Source organism: Vipera berus, assembly GCF_964194415.1.
Source record: "Vipera berus genome assembly, chromosome: 2".
Taxonomy (NCBI): Eukaryota; Metazoa; Chordata; class Lepidosauria; order Squamata; family Viperidae; genus Vipera; species Vipera berus.
This window is the reverse complement of record NC_138203.1, coordinates 45,807,862-45,830,049: the sequence shown is the minus strand read 5'-3', so window position 1 is coordinate 45,830,049 and position 22,188 is coordinate 45,807,862. Positions and strand designations below refer to the sequence as shown.

General features: G+C 38.5%; 1 protein-coding gene across 3 annotated transcripts in view; it reads left to right on the top strand.

Annotated features, from left to right (window-relative positions):
- Nucleotides 1-232: 232 nt before the first annotated feature.
- Nucleotides 233-22,188, top strand: part of SLCO4C1 (solute carrier organic anion transporter family member 4C1) — a 726,014-nt gene continuing 704,058 nt past the window's right edge. For 2 of the 3 annotated variants that reach the window (XM_081320270.1, XM_081320268.1), the window contains exons 1-6: nt 233-1,289; nt 1,636-1,947; nt 9,516-9,779; nt 17,631-17,825; nt 19,509-19,605; nt 20,586-20,707. In XM_081320270.1, coding sequence (XP_081176396.1) covers nt 1,728-1,947; nt 9,516-9,779; nt 17,631-17,825; nt 19,509-19,605; nt 20,586-20,707 — 898 coding nt within the window. In that variant the 5' untranslated portion in view covers nt 233-1,289; nt 1,636-1,727. Of the gene's footprint in view, nt 1,290-1,319; nt 1,948-9,515; nt 9,780-17,630; nt 17,826-19,508; nt 19,606-20,585; nt 20,708-22,188 lie in introns of those variants that run through there. The other variant, XM_081320269.1, reaches the window with a different exon arrangement.

Sequence of the window (22,188 nt, the reverse complement as noted above, 5' to 3'; positions counted from 1 at the left end):
TTGGGTATAGAAAAAAGTTGATAGTTCTACTTTGCTATTACCTCCAAAAGGTGTTTTTGTTTATTTGTGGTTTTTTTTTTGAGTTTTAGTAAGATGACCACTCTAATAACGGTTCAGGATTGCATCCAAGAATACAAAGAAAGCACGCTTTAAAACACTATAAAAACAGTATCACAGTACTTTTTAAAGCAATTAAAAATATTAAAGCAATTAAAACAAAACTCCTGAAAGAATAACAGGGCCTGGATAAAAAGTAGATTTTGATCTCCTAACTGACTCATGAAAGGGCGGAGGGATGTAATTACAACTCCGCTGGCTTCATTACAACTACAGGAGAACTACTATCATCCTGAAAAATAAAAGTAGCAAGTGCTCCCATCAGCCTACAGAGAGCTGTAGCCAGATGTGTCTGACTTGATTTTAAAAAGGCAAAGTAGTAGTTTTTTTATATATATAAAGATCAAACATACTCACTTTTATCATCTTTCATCAGTGGCTGACAGGCAGTGGCTGACAGGCAGACTTGAACAAAATATTAACAAATTCTTGTTAATCACAATAGAAAATCATACTTACACCAGACAGGAATGTTACTTTGCCATTCTTGGTGGGATTGGAAAGATTCAAGTTTAAGTTCAAATCTTATCAATACTTTAAACTGAAAAGGAAAACTCACCTATCATTCTTAATCCTTTCAAATAGTAATTTATTTGTCCTCCCACTGGCTTTAATGAACTCCTGTGAAATCCCCAGATATGTCTGAAGTATAAAATATTCACTTTTTTTCTAAACTTGGGGACACCTAGTGTTAATGTCTACAGGTCCAGCTCAGAAAGAATGTGTACTTTTGGCAGAGTGATGTCATGCCTCCAGTGGTGCCATTGACAACTGTCATTTTTAACTGTCACAAAGCAGACTGTTTGCAACATTCCAGATGGGTTGAATGTCCTGCAATTAACATGGCTGGCTAAGTTGACCCATTGTTTTTGCCATGAGCTGTAACAATGATCTGGAATCGCCATTTATTAGCACCGTAAACTGGAATGTCTTGATACATATTTCCATACTCAGGAAAGTGTGGCAAGCGGGCATGGAAACGGAATCGCCCAAACCCTGAAACTGCAAATATTAACAAGCCAAGCCAAGCCAACTCAGCTCAGCTCAGAGTCCGGAGGAGAAACGAGAAGGCAACTCCAGATTTGATACGGACACGGGTGACATCTACCGGCTCACTCTTCTTTACGAATTCATGCACTTACTTTTTCCTCTCCGGTGGCTGCTATTTAAAGGTGAGCGGGGAGGCAAAGGGGAGATCGTGGGGACGGTTGGGCTTGGTCTTCCTGGCGGCTGTCCCGCTCGCAGCTCGCCTTTCTCCCCGCTGGGCTGATTTCACACGCTGCTGGGAGCAAGGGTGGCGGGTCTCCTCGGGCATAAGATAAAACTGGTCATTCCAGTAAGGAGAAACCTCAGGTCACCAAGCTGCTCGTCCCACGCCGAGGGTTCCACCTCCATCCTCTCTCAAGAGGGCTGGCTTTCCTCACTGCCCTTCTTTTTCTTCTTCCTAATTTTCACTTTGCCGGTTCTTGACAGCGAGGTCCCACCTTGAATAGCCTCTTCTTCCTCTGCCCTATGTAGGCAGGCAGGCAGGCAGGCACTCGGACGACAGGTGCTTCGTACGCTGCGGCGGGCTTGGCGGCTGAGCCTCTCCCGGCTCCTCCGATCTCGCCATGAAAAAGGCTGGGGTGGACAACCCGGCTTTCCAGACCTCCAACCCGGATCTTCTCGACCCGCAACTCCCATCGGTCACCCCGCATACCTTGCAGTCGCCGAGTTTTGATCCGGACGAGCAACTCTGCGGGATCGGCCGGTGCACCCCTCGCGCCCTGCAAGTCTGCAATAACGCCAAAGGTTACTTGGTCTTCTACAGCCTGCTTTCCGTCTTCCAAGGTAAGCGGGACTTTTCATCCGGACTATTGAGTTACCTTGGAGACATTAGCGTTCCGCCCTCCCTCCCTCCGATCTCCAGCTCCCCGTCCCATCGAAAGGGGGGATGAAGAACGGAGGAACCCGCCCCCCCTTCCGAGACGCTGCGCCCCTGAGCGAATTCCACAAGTTTTAGCAGTAATTTCTGCTGCGGGTAGATCGTTCCCTAACTTGATGCCTTCCTATCTGTGACGATGATTCCGGCGCGGCTGTCAAAGCAATTAGCAGTAAGAGAAATATAAAGGTTAGAGCAAAATGAAATCCAAGGCTAAAATTCATCAGGAATTAAAGTCCTGGGGAAGAGGTTCATCTTTATAGGCATTCTTAACACAAGGCAAAACTTCTTGCACCGGGGGCCCAAGAAGAACCCCTCATCCTGTGTGTCACATAACCAGCCTCTGACTGGGGGCAGAGAGACCATCAACGTGACATATCTGAAATGGAAGAAGAGTTTCTTTGGTCCTAAGCCACTTATAGATTTAAGGATTAGCACAATCCTTAAACTGTGTCTGTTAAACAATTAGTTAGCCAATACAAGGTCCTTCAGCGCAAGGGTCGTGCATTCCTTGCACTTTGCACTTTGCCACGTTGCACTTTTGGCAACTTATTTGACATTTCTTTGTAACTTAGGGATACTTTTCAAGGTTAATTTGATGTAGAACCCACAGCAGTAAACTAAGTGGCATGGATATACATGGAAAGTCACAGATACCTATTGAATGAATTTGGACAGCTGCAGCTTGCTCCACCAATTGTAATAGTTCAGGTGCTCACTACTACTACCACCACTCAGCACTGCCATCTGAGAATCCAGTGGCAGGTGAAAATCAACAAAGGTCCCAGGCTTCAGGTTTCATTTTCTCCAGGAAGTGCAATCCCATCTAAAACGGGGGTCTTCATACTTGGCCCATTTATGACTTGTGGGCTTCAGCTCCCAGAATTCTACAGCCAGCATGCCTGGCTGAGGAATTCTGGGAGTTGAAGCCCACAAGTCATAAAAGGGCCAAGTATGAAGTCCCCTGTTATAAAACATCTGAACCTTAATCTCTAAATCCAACGTTTTGTGAGACAGCCCTGACTGGATTTAACTTCAGTGTGTTCTTCCTAATCCAACCCATTCTGTAATGCAACAGCATTAAGAGTAGTACAGGTAGTCTTTGAGTTACAACCATGATTGAGCCCAACATTTATGTTGCTAAGTGAAACACTTGAGTTTTGCCCCATTTTACGACCTTTCTGTGGTTTTCCCATTGCTGCAATGGTCATGTGAAAAATGGTCATTACTATTTTTGGTGCAGTTGTAACTTTGAATGGTCACTAAATGAACTGTTGTAAGACGAGGACTACCTGTACTGATCATTGCCTTGGAGTTGGAAGGCAAGAAACAGCAAAGCATTGTGATGACAGGGCACACTAGAACTTGGTATTATCTCTTAACTGCAATTTCATATAAATATTGAACGTCTCCAGGAAATCCTGTGGGACACCATAAATCAATAGCCTAAGTGTCCAAGAGTAGTATAATGGTGAGTTTATTTACTTTTATCCTGCCTTGGTTATTTTTATAAATAACTCTAGACAGAAAACATACCTAATAATCTACATAACTAATATATACATGATATACATAATATTAAATTAATATGCATAATAAACATACCTAATACCTTCTCCTAGTTTCTCCACAACAACGACCCTGTGAAGTGGGTTGAGGTGTGAGAGAGAGAGTGGTTCAAGGTTACTAATTGAATTTCATGCCTAAGGTGGGACTAGAACTCACAGTCTCCTGGTTTCTATCCTAGTGCCTTAACCACCAGACCAGATTAATACATCTTTAGGAGTTGTTGTTGTTAGTTGCGAAGTCGTGTCCGACCCATCGCGACCCTATGGACAACGTTCCTCCAGGCCTTCCTGTCCTCTACCATCTTCTGGAGTCCATTTAAGCTCACGCCTACTGCTTCAGTGACTCCATCCAGCCACCTCATCTTTAGGAGACTGTTATGTAAATAGCCAGCTGCAGGTTTTTCTAGTAATGATGAGAGAAAAAGAAAAGAAACTTCCAGATTATCATTAGAAAAAACAAAAATAAGTCTCTTTCTCTATGTAATAAGAGATAAATTGGTCCTAAATGGAAAAATCCAGTTGCTCCATTTTTATAACCCCATCACTTTTCTCTCAATGCATTTTGATAAAAAAAAATTGAAAATAATTTTGTTTATGCGTTAACACGAAATAATTGCAAATAATTACTGTCAGTTTGAGACAATTGTCAAAGAACCTGACAAGTCGCCTTTCCACCCTACTCTCTGGACATAACCCAAGATTCCAAGGATTGGAACTATTGTAAAACATTGCCTCCGACAGAATGCCATAAGGCCACCAACCTCTACTTCAGTATAAGAAAAATTAAAGCATTTCTTATACCGAAGCAGAGATTGGTGGCCTCATTGTCCCAGTTCTGCAATTTTATAGAAAAGGAAACTTGATGGATGTTACAATCCTGCTTAATAGAACTTTGTTGCATAATTATCAAGCACATATTCAATACAAGTGGATTTAAGCTGTGGTGCTAATGTGAAGTATACAATTGTTTCTTATCTAGAAATATGAGTAACAGAAAGCTTTCCACCCTCAAAAAAAGCACCCCAAACCTCTGTAGTGCTTCTAAACCCCTTGACCTTGACCAGTTCACAATGTAAAGTGATCTTTAGTATGTTATATTACATGATTATTTTATAAGCCCTTATATATTAGAACAAAAAAAAATCACACTGGAGAGATGTGTTCACTGGCTTTCTCTGGTTTTCATATGCAGATGTGACAAAACTAGGGTAGGTTGGTGATGTGTGACAATCACCTTACAAGTGGAACATTGTCTTTTGGAAAAGAAACCAGAAAATAATTGTCAACTTTGTGTTGGGATGGAGTGGAGGCCCTTGAAGTCTCCCTTGATTCCTTTTTCTACATCTAAAGTGAGGTTGAATGCTTGACCATCTTCACCAGGCATCTCCCATCTTATTTTCTCTGGAAACGAGAATATGCTTCTTGTCTTTGGATAATGGCTTCTGATATCAGGCATTCCTGTGCCAAGAGGTAGACTGAGAGGTGTGTTTTATAAAAAGAGTTTCAGATCTGAGTGCTGCTTTACTCAGTTTTGTATCACACTTTAAAACAATGTCACAAACTGCTTCATAGCCAGATTTTCTAGGGAGCTTACAATGGTCAAACATTTCATTTCAGTGAAATAATACAACTCAGCACATAATTGTTTTGCAACATAGCATGTATGTTCCATCATTCTGAATTTTAGTTTTTTTTAAGACTAGGGATTTATAGTCAGCAAAGGGTTAGGTATAAGGTTTTGTAAACAAAGGAAATTTATAAAATTTCCAACTGTTTAAAAGCAACTATTTTCATGATAAAATCTGATTGGAACAAACAAAGGTGATAGATTTTCTTTGATCCAAAGAACCCCATAGAGGTAATAAAACAGAAACTCTTATTGGTCTCCTTGTTTTTCTAGTCTCTTAACTCCTGTGCAAAAGTTTCTGTTTCCTTGACATAAAGAGAAAATGTCACTGCAGCAAGGGGAGTTTTTATACCTTATGTCAACTTGCCATAGTTTGTTAAAATGTGCCAAATGACTTATCTACATTGATTCTGATGAACACTGGGGTCAATTAAACAATCTGTACAGTCAGTGGTGGGATTCAAATATGTGAACAACCAGTTCTCTGTGTGGATGCCACTTCCAGAAGTCTATTCTGGGCCTGGGCAACAAAAAATTATCTACCGGTTCTGCCAAGTGGTGCGAACTGGCTGAATCCCACCCCTGTGTGCAGTGTACAGATTACATGGGTGGATGGCCTATGCATATAGGATCTGTGTGTGATTAGACAGACCCATTGAAATCAAAGGGAGAAATTAAATTCAGTTAAGTAGACTCCCATCGGGTTTGACAGTTCCCTAATCTGCTTCAGTTCATAAATGAGGTTTTTATTCCAACAAGAAACTTGTTCAGCGATGTGTCAAATGGTGCCTCAGCTCTCTTGCCACATGATATGTGAGGAAGCAATGGGTGGAGGACCTGAAACATAAGCTTTAGCTTTTAGTTTCAGAAGTGATATTTACAGTTGGCATTTGACCAGAACTAAGCAATTGCAGTCCTAGTTATTTGATCCATCTAAATCTTCCACGGTGGTAATTTGAATTCAATCAACTATAACTGAGATTGAAGGTTATGGTTGTCAATGTCTATGATTTTGTATACAATTGTTGTTCAGACATTGCTGTTGAAATGATACTGATTTGAATAAGATAGAGCTAGAACTACTTGTGGAAATATTCTAATTAAATATGAAAATAGGTGCTTCTTAATAATAGCAAGCAATCGGGGACTTCCGGTGGCGACGCGACGCCGAAGACAGCCGTTTTCGGGCTGCCCGCTCCGCAGCTGTGTTTTTCCATCGTAAACAGCGCCGATCAGCTGTTTAGATGGATTTGAAGCCCCCTCCTCGGGAGAAGAGGAGGGGGTGAGGCTCCAGGTAGGGGTTGAGCTCTCCGGGGCCGCCTGAGCTGAGAGTTTGGGCGGCTGAAGGACTGAGCCCCCCCGAAGCCTGGGTTGCTCCGAGCTGCGCAGTGCCCCTGCTCCGGGATTTATGGAGCAGAGCCAGGCGTTAGCAACCACCCCTGCCAAAAGGAAATACTTTTGATTGTTAAGATGCAGGCAGAGCGCTACAGGAGGTCAAGGTGATGTGGACTCTTATCTTTACTCTCTAGCTCAATGGATTTTATAGCTTTAAAGTGAAAGTGCGCAATAAGTGAAAATGGGGGAAGATGGCGGCTAAAACTTCTAAAGCTCTTCGGAGTGCGGGGTCTTCCCTGGTGCAACAGACCTCATTGCAAGCTTTGCTTCCTCCTGCACCTCCTCCGACATTGACGCTTAAGGATTTACAAGATGCTCTTGGAAAGCATTCACAATTGATGTCTGACATGATGGATGAAAAGTTGAAAAAGCTGGAGGAGAAAATGGAGGAGAAAATGGAGAAATTGGAGAAGAAGATGGAAGAGAAGTTTAGAGCAATGAGGGTGGACATGTTGTCTATGATTGAATCTGTAGCTGAATGTGTGCAACAGCTGGATGTAAAAGTGAAGGATCTCAGTCAAAAGAATTCTATATTAGAAGCAAAGGTATTAGAAAATGAAAATATAAGGGATAAAATGGACGGAGAATTGAGCCTTGTTCAGTATCATCAGATGCAGTATGCTATTAGAATCAGGGGTTTAAAGGAGAATTGTAAAGAAGATTTAAAGCAGCTGATTTCTGAGGCTCTGGAAGGGGTATTGGGCCAGCCGGCATCTGAAATTGAGGGAAATATGGACAAAATTTTTCGTGTAAATTCATGGATTGCAAGACAGAGGAAGTTACCCAGAGATGTGGTGGTCTATTTTACAAAGAGAGTAATTAGAGATGAAGTCATTCAAGCTGCTTATGATACTAAATTGGTAGTGGCTGAGCAAGAAGTCTTGGTTTTAAAAGAGATTCCTCCGAAGATTTTAAGGAGAAGGAAAGATTTTGCATTTCTTGTACAGGAACTTAAGAAATGTGATATTAAGTTTAGATGGGAGATTCCAGTTGGACTGGTGGTGATGCATGAAGGTAAAAGACATCGTCTGGTTACTGTGGCCCAGGCACGTGATTTTTATAGCAATGTGTTAAAAGCAACCCCCCTATCATTTTTGGAAGCTGTAAAGGGATACGGCGAGGGAAAGCTTCAAGATGTTGCAGATAGACAGATAGAGGACAATGGTGTTGGAGGGGATCAAGATACAGTTTCATCAGATGTTGCAGGAGGCCAGAGGATGATGCGTGCCGCCCTAAGAAGAGCGAGACGAGAGCAAGAGCAAGACCAGCAGAAAGTTATGGAATCTCCAAAGTGTACTTACAGTGAAGATGTGGGAGGGGCGCGGTCCAAAGAAGTTTTGGGGGTCATGACAGACGTGCTCCAAAAGCTTTGGGGCGTTAAGATTGGTGATTAAATTTTTAAATTAGAATGTCAATGGATTAAATTTATCATAGAGGAGAAAGAAAGTTTTTTTTAATATGTAACACAATTTAAGATGGATGTTATTTGCTTGTTAGAAAAGTATATTAGGGTTATGGACTAAAAGTATGTGTTGAACTAAGAATGGGTATGCAAGCTCCTAATTAACAATAAGTTGTCTTACAGACTGCTTAAACCTTTTTTTCTATTCTTTTTATTAACTGCGAGACATTTGGCGTGATACATGCAAGAATTATTTTTGATCATGGTTTAGTTTGGTTGGAGATTATTAAGGTTAATAGAGATAGGCGCTTTTGGCGCATAACTGAGAATTTGTTTAAATTAGAGAAAGGTTGGAGAATGTAAATAGTAGGTGAAAGGTTTTTTTTTCTTTTTTTTTTGAAATTAATATGAATAAGGACTGGGATTAAGAAAATCTATTCTGAGTAAAGCTCTTTTTCTGTTTTCCTTTTTCTTTTTTACTTTATTTGTAATATTAATATTGTTTGTATTCATTTTACATGAGCTAGAGGGAGATAGAATTAATAGTTTATTGCTGATAACATAGGGGTGCTTATGTTTGTTTTTTGATTTTATACCCTGTATTTAGCTCTGGGAAGTCGGGGGGGAGGAGGGAATGGGGGAGAGGGATAGGGAGGGTTGGGTGGGGGTGGGGGAGGGGGGATTAAAGCCAAAATGTATTGTAAAACTTTTTAAATAAAAAATAAATAATAGCAAGCAATCCTTTTTGGATTCTATAGGCTGGAATCAGAATTAAAAACTTAGAAATCAATGAATCAATTGGATGGTGAATGTCTGGTAGCGAACACTGTAACCTTATGTACAATCATTTGGAAACACAACAAATTTTCTTCTGCATTAATTAGATATATTCGTACTGATGTGTAATATTGCAAGGAGCTATGTATCTGGGGAAAAGGAAAACCATTTCATTTATTAATGTAGGTGAAAATAAGTGGGGAAGAAATAGGAAAGGAAAATGAAGACTGTAAATATAAATTGTAGAGTCTGAGAAATTCCTTGGATGTCTCTAGTTTTGGCCATCAGGTTAAGGAACCTAAGAGTTCTCTTTGAAGGGAATTCTGGCTAAAGTATTGTATGTGTTTTTTTCTTAAATGGGCAATATTTTTTTATCACTGTTTAACCAAGAGTCAGAAAAGGATGGTCTGAAACAAAACATATGTAATCTGATTAATCGGACCCACTTTCAAACAGGTTCTGAAAACCTGGCTTTTTCTCCAAGTGTTGGTTTAGGGTGTTTGACGGACCACTTTAAGTTGATGATGATGTAAGGAGTATGTTTTGCTTATTCTCTTGGGGTGATTATGCCTCTTTTTCCCATGTTGTGTTTCTTATGCTTTTTCATTTGTGATGTTACTAAGAATTGTTTTGGAGTTGGGTGGCCTACAAATCTGACAGAATAAAAACATGAATAAATAAACTAACACGTCTCTCTTTTTCTTCTAGGGATTATTGTAAATGGATTGATAAATGTGAGCATTTCTACCATTGAGAAGCGTTATGATTTGAGCAGTTCCCTCACTGGCATAATCTCTGCTGGTTATGACATTTCATTCTCCGTGTTATGCCTTTTTATATCCTTCTATGGTGAAAGAGGTCACAAACCAAGATGGCTGGCTTTGTCCTCTTTTCTGATTGCTTTAGGAGCATTAGTATTTTCTTTGCCACATTTTACTACTGAACCATACACATATGGAGAAAAAGCAGAAGGTAAGTTCATATATCTTAAGCTGGCCATTATTTCTTTTATTGTTGCTCTATATACCCAGCATGTACTTATGCAATACAAGCATTTGTTGTTCCTCTGTTGCTTATTGGGAATTGACAACACAATCTTAAAAGAGACCTCAGTACAACAGACCAAATAGAATTAGCATTCTTTTCCTCAATGGAAGAGTGGATGGTAAATGTGGTGGAGTTAGGGAAGTTGTCTTTTTTAATTAAAGAAAAAAATGGTCTAATTGATTTTAGGTTTCGATCATTAGAAATATTTTGTAATTAAAGAAATGGCTTGAGGTGTTGTGAAACATAAAGCAAACCACTGATGTTGAATTATTTTCATAATTACTGCACTGAAGAAAATTGGAAGTCATTATTTTTTTCTTCTTCCTTTGCACTTTTCTCTTTCATTTCATATTTTTCTAACTATAATGAAACTAAGTAATAATAATTACCAGTGGAATTAGCTTTTTCAAAATCTAATAGAAAGTAGTGGTCCCAATGACAGAACCATTAACGTTTTTTAATCAGAACAAAGAAGATAATATCAGCTGCTATCTTCACAAATAACATCTCTTTGCAAAAGACTACGTGGGAGTAACATCTCCAGTTCAGTGTCTGATAAGCTAAATCTCTTTTGTAACTGGCTTTTAGGATGTGATTTATCTCCTTACTTTGAAGTCCAATGTTATCGTAGTTGCACAGTTGTCTTCAGTGGGAAACCTCCATGTCTATGAGAAGACTTCCATGTGAGCTATATAACCTTGCATTATTAGGCTCCCATTCTTTTTATACATCAAAATTCATACTGTTGTGAAAATGACCAGCCCCCTCTTTGGCAAACTATTATGTTGAGTTGAGTAAAGAAAATATAGTAAGACAATGTGCCAAAGAAAAGAGAACGAAGATGGATATCAAAGAAAAATGAACTACTGAGATAATGGTGACTTTTTACTATGCCCATTGCTTGCTTAAACCCATCTGCTATTGATGCACAGATGTAGCTAATTATTTCCAAGGTCATATGACTCTGATATCTGAATTACTATCAGTTGAAGAGCTGCAAGGTATTTTAATTTTATTGTAAAGTTAATGTTGCCCCATTCCTCTGTAATCTAAATGGGCCTGGTCCTATAAGCAAGAAGTGCTATCAAAAGAATACTTTTTAAATCCACTTTTGTTATTCCACATGCTGTACGTGGTTCCAGCTCTAGTTACAGACTAAAATACTGCAATGGATAATGATACTATATCCCACTTTTCCTATGGAAAAGGAACTAACAATGGTAATTCCATTAAATTCTTTAGATAGAGACTTGCCAAGTTACTTGAAACCATTGTTGCAATGTGTTTAGAGGAGTGAAGTAATTAGCCACTTTTCTTAGAGAACTGTCACACTGCATATTACACACCCAGTATTAATCATTAAATACTCAATGAGTAAGAGAAGTTTTTTTTTCTTTTTCATTAAAAGGCAGAGGTTTAACGTTAAGCCCTGAAAGGAAAAATAAGAGCTTTTGAGGGTTAAAAATTAATATTACATCTAGGGCAAGATAATTTTTCTCTTTTTTAAAATCAAATGTTGTATTCCTTTGGAGGTAATTTGCCAGAGATTATATGGTAGGTAGACTGTAGCAACATATAGACTGCTACAAGATGTCAGTCATTTTCTCTCCCATATATTTTTCTCTCTTTTTAATATTCACTTTTTTTTCTCATTGCTGGGCGGGGGGAGTGTCCATGTGAATGCACTTTTGTCAGTGATCTGATTGGATCTATCAGAAGGGATCTGAATTTTTTTTAAAAGGTCAACTGAAATTAGGTGAAAGGTTGCAGAGAATGTTAAAACAACAGAATGCTGATCCCTTCTGATCACATGATTCTTGTCTGCTTGGGGAAAAAAAGATTTTATGTATATAGTGGCTTATCAAACGTTATTGATTGATAGTTATTTTCATCTGAGGATTTGCATATTTTCATAACTTTTGTTATTTACCAAAATATTTGGACAATCTTTAGTAATGATGAACATTAAATTGCTACGTAGACATATCAATCTGCTATGCAGTAGTGAGGTGTAGTCATAATACAGGTAGTCCATGATTTACGGCCACAATTCACTCTGTGATTTGAGTAACATTCACATTTTACTCTTTTAACAACCTAATTTATTTATTTTTCTTTTGGGTCATACTTGCATCTCATTATCTCACTGCTTCCACAAGATTTCATCTGCAGTTCTAAGAATGTGTATTGTTCATTTATGAGGAACAATGACATCATATAATTTTAGCATATTTATTACAATAGCTTGGATTCAAGTCTGATCTGGAATAAAACAGATTTTAGAATGGAATATGATATTGCTTCCTAAACTGTGCATATGCTCAATTCTTTGTCAGCTTCCTCATAGCAAGGGCATAACCTTTGAATCTGACAGCCTTTATTTTTGTGAAATATAAGGTGATACAACAATTAAGCAAGGGGGTACCATGAGCAACTGAATGAATTCTCCCCAGTGGCTGTTGTCATCTGCCTAGCATATTCCTAGTAGCAGAGTTGAAGAAAAACTGTAGTGCCTAACTGGCCCCTTTCTGAAATGTAAATTGAAATCTATTTTGCATCCTGCTAATGAAATTTGGCTTGGCACACCGAATGCATCAGAAGAGGTTATCTGGGAGTGCAGTGCTGTAGCATCCAGTTGCTGAGCAATTTTTGAAAGGGCGAAACTGTTATTACCCAATGTTTTCTATTGTTATATTTGTTTCTAGTGAAACTGTCTTGAACGGAAATAGCAGTTATGCAACAAAGAGGTGTGTCCTCATTAATCTCATTCTGAACAAGTGTGGTTAAAACACTGTCATTGCTGATTTGAAAAAAACAAACAAACACTGAAGCTGTTTTAAAAAAAACATTAACTAGAGTGCTTCATTCTATTTTCTTCTCAGAAGGAAATGGCAAATGAGAAGAAAATGAAAGGAACTAGACTTGAGGAAATGTTGAAATTCTGAGCGGGAGGTTTACTGAAAAATGGTTTCTGTTGAGGATACTGATTAGAAATGTTTTAAAACTACTAAAACTACCTCGAGTCCTCATTATTCAGTTTAATAAATAGGTAAGTGTGCTCAGAGGGACGCAGTGGCTCAGTGGGTTAGGATGCTGAGCTTGTCGATCTGAAGGTCGGCAGTTTGGCGGGTCGAATCTCGAGTGCCGTGTAACAGAGTGAGTGCCTGTTATTCGTCCCAGCTTCTGCCAACCTAGCAGTTTGAAAGCACATAAAAATGCAAGTAGAAAAATAGTGACCACTATGGTGGGAAGGTAACAGCGTTCCATGCGCCTTTGGCGTCTAGTCATGCTGGCCACATGACCACGGAGACGTCCTCGGACAAGTGCTGGCTCTTCGGCTTTGAAACGGAGATGAGCACCGGCCCCTAGAGTTGGAAACGACTAGCATGCATGTGTGGGGGAACCTTTAGCTTTACCTTTAAGTGTGCTCAAACACATACACACATACAAAGAGACACAGACACCTGTCTACATCTAAACCAGTACTTCTCTGAGATGTTCTGTGCTAAGTAAAACGTAGTGTATAGTTCAGAGAAACAAAACTGCTGAACACAAAGGCAGTATGTCTTGAATAGAATGTAAGCTTGTTTGAATATAAGTTATATGTGGAGGACTGTAAATATTCTGTTGATTTTGTTTGATAAGGCTGTTCAGTCATGAGGTACATTTTTGGCTTCTTGCTAGTGGTGTTTAAGAATATAGAACAAACCATAGAATAACAGGTTTTTTTAAAAAATTCCATTTATATCCCGCCCTTCTCCGAAGACTCAGGGCGGCTTACAAGCTTAGCAGTAGCCTTCATTCTATGTATATGCCTGCTTATTAGGGCTTTCACACACACACCAAGCGGCATTATTACAAAGTCAGCTTATTGCCCCCAACAATCTGGGTCCTCATTTTACCTACCTCGGAAGGATGGAAGGCTGAGTCAACCTTGAGCCTGGTGGGATGCGAACCTGCACTAATTGCAGGCAGCTGGTGTTACTTAAGGAGGCATTAGCCCACTGCTCCACCAAGGCTCTTGGTGGAAGGGACCTTAGCATTCATCTAGTCCAGACATGTCAAATTCATGACATCATGTGACGTTGCATGATGTATCAGAACCTTTTCCCCATTCCCGGCAATGGGGTGGGTGCAGTTTCCTCCTGACATGTCCGGCCCGTGGGCCAACAGTTTGACAGCCCTGATCTAGTCCAGCCCCCTGCTCGAGCAGGATACCCTATACCATTTTAGACAAGTGGCTATCCAGTCTCTTCTTAAAAGCCTTCAGTGATGGAGCACCCACAATTTTTGAAGGCAAAGCATTCCACTGTTAGGAAATTTCTCCTTTGTTCTAGGTTGCTTCTCTCCTTGATTAGTTTCCATCCATTAATATGGATTTTATGGACTGCTCCAAGGTATATAGCTCTTATCTTATTGGTTTTATTTTTAATGTTAATCATTTCCTAACATCTTAGTGTCACATAAGATTCATGTGGAATTGTATTAGAGTACTACATAATCAGAACTGTCACTTGAACTATAGCCATGGGGATCTCATAACATTCAAAGGAAAAGTCTATATGCAATAATTATCTACTATTTAAATTGGGGTTACTCAAAACACACGTCCAATAGCTGCCATTGATGATCTTCTCAGCTGGTTCAGCTGGCTTCTGACAAGCAAAGTCAATTGGTAAAAAATGTATTTGCCTAATGACTACCTGATTCACTTAACAACTGCTGTGATTAGCTTAATCTTTGGCATCCTATGGTATCGTGCTCTGGAAAGAGGTGTGGCTAAAAATGGCCAATTCGAGAGTGGCAGTCTCTTCCACACTGAGGGCAGATACAGTCTGTCCCCTGTCCAGCCCCCAGATTTCGTTGGTTCTGGGACTTCGTCTTTGCCTCAGCCTGCCGCACAAATGTCTCTTCAAATTATTAGCTTAATAATCATAGCATTAAATATCATAACCTTGAGTGTGACTCACTTAACAACTGCCCTGCTTAGTAATGGAAATTCTCATCCCATTAAGTGGTTGTAAGTTGAGAACTATGTATTTTTGTTTTCTATTACAATGAAAGCTGGCTATGGAAAGTAAAAGTCCATGGAAGACTATAGCTTTTATTGGTTTTATTGTTGGTTTTTATTACAAATGGATTGCTAAAGATATGTCTAATCTTACCTTCTAAGATTCTGTTAATGGCAAACATAATCTTGTTTCTCTTTACTGCAATGAGAGTTAATGAGTACTGAAAAAGATGATGCATAGGTGTTGAAAAGAGCATTAGCCAAATAGTTCCATGATCATTATGCCCTTTGAAAAGATATCATGCTGGGTTTTAGATGAAGTCTTAGCTTTCAGAACCTTGTCCGCTGAAGCACTGTGTAATACTTGAATTAAATTGAAATAAATAAATAAATTAAGAGCTATTATGCAAGATTTGGGAATTTGAGTTGATTCTAAATATTACCCTTAGAAGTACTTGGGTGCACTCTGAGTCTGTTTGTTTGCAGACATTTCATTGCCCAACTAGGTAATATCATCAGTACCAAGGACTCCAGAGTGACTTGGAGTGCACCAAGGACTCCAGGTCTCAGCCCTGAGCTGTATTGTTCTCTTCCATTTTATACAATAAGCATCAGGCTGATTACATTTCAGTGTTTAAAGGTGATCTGTTAGTAAGTACCCAAATAGAAAAAAATGAAGTATAATGAATTTTTAAGAGACTTTCAGCAAGAGAAAGATTCAAGCTAGCTTCTTAGATTATATTAAACCACCTAGACCCTGTGATTTGGGCAACATGGTTTAGTCTTTCATGGTGTATAATTCAATCCACTGCAGCTTGTTTTAAAAACAATGGTTAAAAATCTCCTGAGTTGCTGTTATATAAAAATTAGCCTGGAAGAAGGCTCATATGTCTCCAGACAGCTTTTTTCATATTTTAGATTTATGTAGCTGATAAAATGCGATAGAAGGTGGTTGGAAAAAGTTATAGGGAAAAATATGAAATTTTGGAAATGAGCTAGAGCCACAATATTATAAACACAGTATCAGAAAGAGACAATATAAATAAATTCCAGTGGACAGGACTGGAGGGAAGACATAAGCCCGTTTATAAGTTGAACTTGAAAGACAAAGACAGACAATTTTTTATTCTTATACAGATAGAAACATTTTGCCATAGATATGGGAGGAAATATAGGAATCAAAAGCTATAAAAGCAGTTGCTCTTCCTGGATTTTAAGCTATTTATTCCCTGGTGGTATGAATATGTGAGCAAGAAGAATGAGAAGTGTCTAATCTTCTGCAATAGAAGATTCTTACAATATAAGGGCCCATGGATATTTTGTGCACCATAATAATAGGCCTGTTATTTGAAAATAAAATATGTGGCATTGTTATGTTAACATGGTTACCGTTGTATGCATTGTTTATTGATTATAATGAAGCATTTGGCAACAAAGATCAAGTTGAAAATTGAAACTGAAGCAATTGATTACCATTCTCCTTTATTAAAAAAAAGAAAATGAAAACCAGACAATGTCACAAAATATCTAGCTAGGCCCACCTTGTTTTAGGAATGAGTTCCATTTTCCAGATGTATTAAATAGTAGTGCCCTCTACTGTATGTCATTATTGCAACTCTAAGAGGAAACTGAATGACACTAAAGTAACCAAAGCACCACTGAAAAACTCAAAGGATTATCAACATCATTTAGAATATCCCAAAATTTTCAGTACAGCAACCAGATAACAGTAATATAAAACAATCTTCATATTAGGTCTGTACATATTCAGTAATGCAGAGAGTTGGAAAAACTGGAACTCTGAGGAGTGGGATGTTGAGATTAGAACAAAATGGTGGGGTAGAATCCTAACCGGGATGCTTCTTTTAAAGCAAGTGAGTGTTTTGCTATGTTTAGTTACTGCTCTTATCTCTTATGTTCAGTGTGGGATTCACACCACTTTGGCAGAACCGGTAGCTAATTTTTTGTTGCCCAGGCCCAGAATGGACTTCCGGAAGCAGCATCCACATGGACAACTGGTTGTTGACATATTTGAATCCCACCACTGCTTACATTACTAAGAGTGCACCATGTTCTCTCATTATTATTTTTTTAAGAATTGTTAAGCCATAATATATTTTGATTGATTTTGACTTAAAGACAGGGAAACACAATTTACAAGCATTGTGGCTTGTAAATCATGGCTTATAATTTAGCAAGTTGAGTGAATCTGGTCAGTTATAATTTATTAATGAATTATACTTACACACACCGTCGCTGCCTAATTTATATGAAAACAGAATATAACTAAGTTAGATTCTCAGTAGTTTCAGTGAAGTGGCTTCTATTTTCTAAACACGTTGAGCACCATTCTTTAGGCATGACCAGTCTTACCCAAATTCCCAAGCAGCACTCTGAGAATTTGGGAACCTGAAATCCCAGTGTATTTGGAAGCACTAGATTAAAGAAGACTTACTCATAAAATTAATTTATTATATGTTGGTTTTTCCCATATTGCCTGAATAATGGCTCTATATAGTTTTCAAACTTTGGAGCAGTTTTGAAATCTTATGACTGTTCTGATTGTGGGTTATATAACTACTCTGGAAAATCTGGATAGCTACTAAATGGCAGCAAAGAGATAACAAACTCTTAACTCTTTGTTGCTGTCAGCTAGATTTTTACAGCCTAGGCCCAGTAGACTTATTTCAAACAATTGCAAACAGAAGACAGTTTCTCTTAACAAATAAAAAAGTTCCACTAACTTACTGTTCCTGTATTTCCAGACATCTGTCCAGTACCTCTTTCTGGAGGACAAACCATCTCCTGCCGCCCCGGCAGCAGATCAAAACTTTCCAACTACTTCTACGTTTTCTTGCTGGGTCAGTTCCTCTTAGGAGCAGGTGGAACTCCTCTGTACACACTGGGTACAACTTTCATCGATGATAGTGTCCCAAAGCACCAAGCTTCAGTCTATATAGGTAAGTTACATTCATTTTGATTTCTTGAAATGCCAAATTTACCTTCAGCACCTAGCAAGTTTGGTAATATCTTTTTGTATTTTCTATTTGCTTATTTAACTACTTGTAAGTTTTTTAGTTGGTTGGCATACAGGATTTTTTTTTGCTTACAGTTGCTTATAGTAGGGATATGTTCATGTTCAGGTATTTGGAGGATGACCTTATTCCTAAGGCCTCAGTCCCCATGAAAAGGAGTTTCAGCCCTTTTCATGATCAACATAAAGATCTGAAGGGGCTTTGTAAGTATGTTATACTGAATACACTTAAAAGTTAGTACCCACCCACATTGGGAACTTCCCAACCAAATGCTCATCTAAGTGATTTGAACATTCATCTATGCACACCTTCCCACTTCATACCTTCATATGCTCAGTATGCAAATAATTAAAGATGGCATGTTTGAGGATGCTGCTTACCCCCTTCAAACCACAAGCATTTAGTTTAATACTTGCACTGGGATTATGGTTTCTGGTGAGTGGGCACTTAGATCCAATTTTGGGAGCCTGGAAGAATTCCTTGTCACATTTCAGTTGCTCCTTCTCATCTGTGCAAATCAGTAGATAAGAACCAGATACTGTGCTCTTGCAGTCTTGACCTTGGTTTTCCCTTTCTCTTGCCTAGCCGCAACCAGCCTCATAATCATTCTAACCACAGGATAACAGCATGTGAATATTGCAAATGAATAACCAGCAAGAATAACAGATGTATCAACTGTGACAACTAGACCCATCATTCATTAATGCAGACCCATGGAAAATTACCCATGCTGCAGAAAGCAAATTTTTGGTGGTCTATTAAGGCAGTCAGAAAAGGTGGAAAAAATTGTGAAAGAGAAAGAAATCTCAGTCCTTCACTATATTCTAAGTTATTGCCTTCTAGAGGAAGTTGGAAGCTTTGGGAAGTCCACTCTTCTTCACTAAGAATATTGTGCATTCCTGGAGATTCCACCCCAGCAGGTGAACTGCAGGAAGTCTTTCTGCATTTTTATCTCCTTCTGGCAATGGATGCACAGAATCTGAAAGAAGTTCATTAACCCAAATTATCTCTTTCCTCTGAACAGTATCTGGCATTTTTGGAGTAAGCCTTCAGATGAGGATCAGGTGTCAACAAGAGCTCATGACACGATTGATAAATGGAGAAGCATTCCCCTGATGATTCATCAGGAATTGATAGGTAGATTTAATATGAGATATTTATATCCCACCTTTCAGTCTCCGAACATTTTCCTAATGACTACGGAATACAGAATAATAGAGTTGGAAGATACCTTGGAAGTATACTAGTCCAACCTCCTACTCAAGCAGGAGATCCTATACCAGGGTTCAGACTAGGATTAGGTTGAACTCAGTGTCTGGAATTTACCATAATTACATTCATGTGATGAAGATAAGTTGCATCATTCGTCTTTAGCTCTATGATTAATGCATTTTAAATGAGATGGTATGCTGGGAAGAAGAACCATGTGGAAGCTGGGCCATCCTCCTCTGACTCTAAACAGTGTCTTCCCTACGGTAACCTACTTAGGATGCATAAACTTAGCATTCTCAATCTTTTATCACCTTACACATTTATACCGTGGATATGGGATCCAACATGCATTTTTGTGCTCAATTTCCAAAATGCAAATTATTATCTTCCCTTCAGGAATTGGATATGCCATGTCATTGCTGGGTCCTGCCATTGGCTATGTTTTAGGAGGACAGTTGCTGAATGTCTATGTTGATTTCAATCGTAATATAAGGCAAGGACATTTTGTTTTTCATCTACATAAATAAGAGTGTACATTTTTTGAAAAGCCTTCTCCTAATAGTTCATACAGAAATACGCATATTTTAGTTACCTATGATATTAATGGGTTTGTTGGTTGGGGGCGGGTTGAGGTTGTTTTTTTTTAAAATAATCATTGACTTGTATTTGGAAAACCTGGATTAGAACACCGGAGCAGTCATGAGTAATGAGCAATTTTTAGTCAATTTGATAGATGTAGATTTTGATTGTTTTATCTTTAGAAGGGGTCTGTGTGAAGAGATATGCATGAAGCCGTTTGTGCTGTGAAAGGCCAACCAATTTACTTCAGTGAAGCAGTCTGGTTGCTTGAGACCTCTTTGGGCCTCTGTTGTGGGAAAAAGGATCCTCTTAACCTTCTTTTCTAGAGTGTTGACTAAGGTCCTTCTAGGCTGGGAAAGGAAGACCTTTCACATATGTTAAGGTAGCTCCAGACTAGGCAGCTTCAGTGTGCACTGTAATCAATCCCACAACTTGTGGTGAAGCTACATATTCTGAAGGCACTTCAGTCAGTGTTGTAGATTTCTCAAAGGCTTTTCTTGTACCTTGAACTCTGAGGAGGAAAAAGAGAGCAAAGATGATGTTATCTTTTGCTTTACCTTCATAAGTAGGGTGCTCATATTACTATGCATAGCTTATAAAGTGGTGCTACTTTTGAATCTTCCTTGAAACAAAACATTCTTTCAAGCTTTCTGTAGTCCTGAACAATAATACTTGATTGAACTCATCACTACCTGAAATACATTCAATTTTCTATTTAGTAAAACAGCAGTAATTTTTTTATGTAACTGCATAAATGTGGGAAGAAGGCAGCAGAGTTGTAATAAATAAGCTAAAATGTATATTTTATCATACAGAATAGCTTTGCAAAAGGTATCGTTATTTAATTCATAATCCCTTCATTAAATATGTGTTCATTAAATAATATTATTCTAGTGTAGACCTCACTCCAGAAGATCCACGCTGGGTTGGAGCTTGGTGGATAGCCTTTGTGATGTGCAGCTTCTCTACATGCCTTTTAGTAGCACCATTTTCATATTTCCCAAAGCATTTGCCAGGTAAATAATTATTCTAAAATAAGGAACTAATGTAATACTAGAATACTGTAACATATTGAGCCTTAGATAAGTTGTTTGGATTCCTAAAGTTATAGTCTAAAACAGTACAGAATGAATGAATAGTTGAATTGTACTGCAATAAATATTCTGATAAATAAATATGATTACTGCAATAAATATTCTAGAATTTGCAACTTTCATATAATTCCTCACAGTTTTAAATTATTTTTGCTGCAGTAGTGTAATTTTATGAGGAACATTGGGAAAAAAAGAAAAAAAAAGAGAAGATGATTGCTAAGAGGAACACTTTGATCATTTGGATGTGGACTTATTTCTAAGACAAAGTTGAAAAAAACCTGAATGTATTGAATAAAAATAGAAATAAGGATGTGTGAGGAAAAACTTGGTAGTCTTTCAATCTTTGAGGAGAAGATGCTTTTTAAATATCTTATTCTTTAACCAATGTTTGAAAAAAAACAAACACAAGAATCAGTCTTTCAAAAAGATCCGAGAAAAAGTCCCTTCATGATGTCTTGAGCCAAGGCAGAATTTTCCTGTGGCACAAAATCAAAGTTCTTAAAGGCAAAGCTTTGTTTCGAAATCCCCATTTCTACTTTTCAGTAGACAAAACCGGTTGAACAGGGAGAGAGAAATTCAACCCATTTTTGGATATTAGCCAATTCTACTTCATTACAGCTGGTAGGAATGAATGTTATTATAACATTTATAATAATGACTTATGATGATTCCAATCTAAAATCTACTTTCAACAAACTTAAATATCTTCTTATATATCTTTTTGCCTTCATGCCACAGACTGATTTTCTGAAACTATTTGTCCTTAACATACCAGAGATTTGAACAGGCAAAGGAGGACCTAGACCCATGGTGGTGAACCTATGGCACGCATGCCACAGGTGGCATGCAGAACCCTCTCTGTGGGCACACAAGCCATTGCCCCAGTCCTAGGGCTTCAGCTGGGTTTTATGAAACCTTTTCACTTTAGGCCTCTGTCGCTGTGTAAAAAAAAAAACTTCTTGCAAGAAAAAAAAAAGATCTCGCAAAGTTGGAATTGATTGAACTTTTTAGTTCCACCCAGTCTGCTGTTACCACTGCAGCCACACCCACCCAATGGGCCATGCCCACCCAATGGGCCATGCCCACCCGGCACCCAATTATACATAAGTGGGTTTGGGGTTGCAGTTTGGGCACTCGGTCTCTAAAAGGTTTGCCATCACTGACCTAGACAATTGGAAGAAGGACAAATAGATGAAAAGGAGGACACACTAACAGTTTAATTTTTTTATCATCTGTAAACAAAAATTACAATGCAAATCTACAAAAAAATAAAATAATAATATAAAATGACACCCCATAATTGTATATGTATAGGATCTTACTTTTTCCAGTATCAGGTTTTGCAATGGCAGAAATGTACTAGAATCAGTTAGGAGGCAAAACCCTTCAATATGTAATTAAAG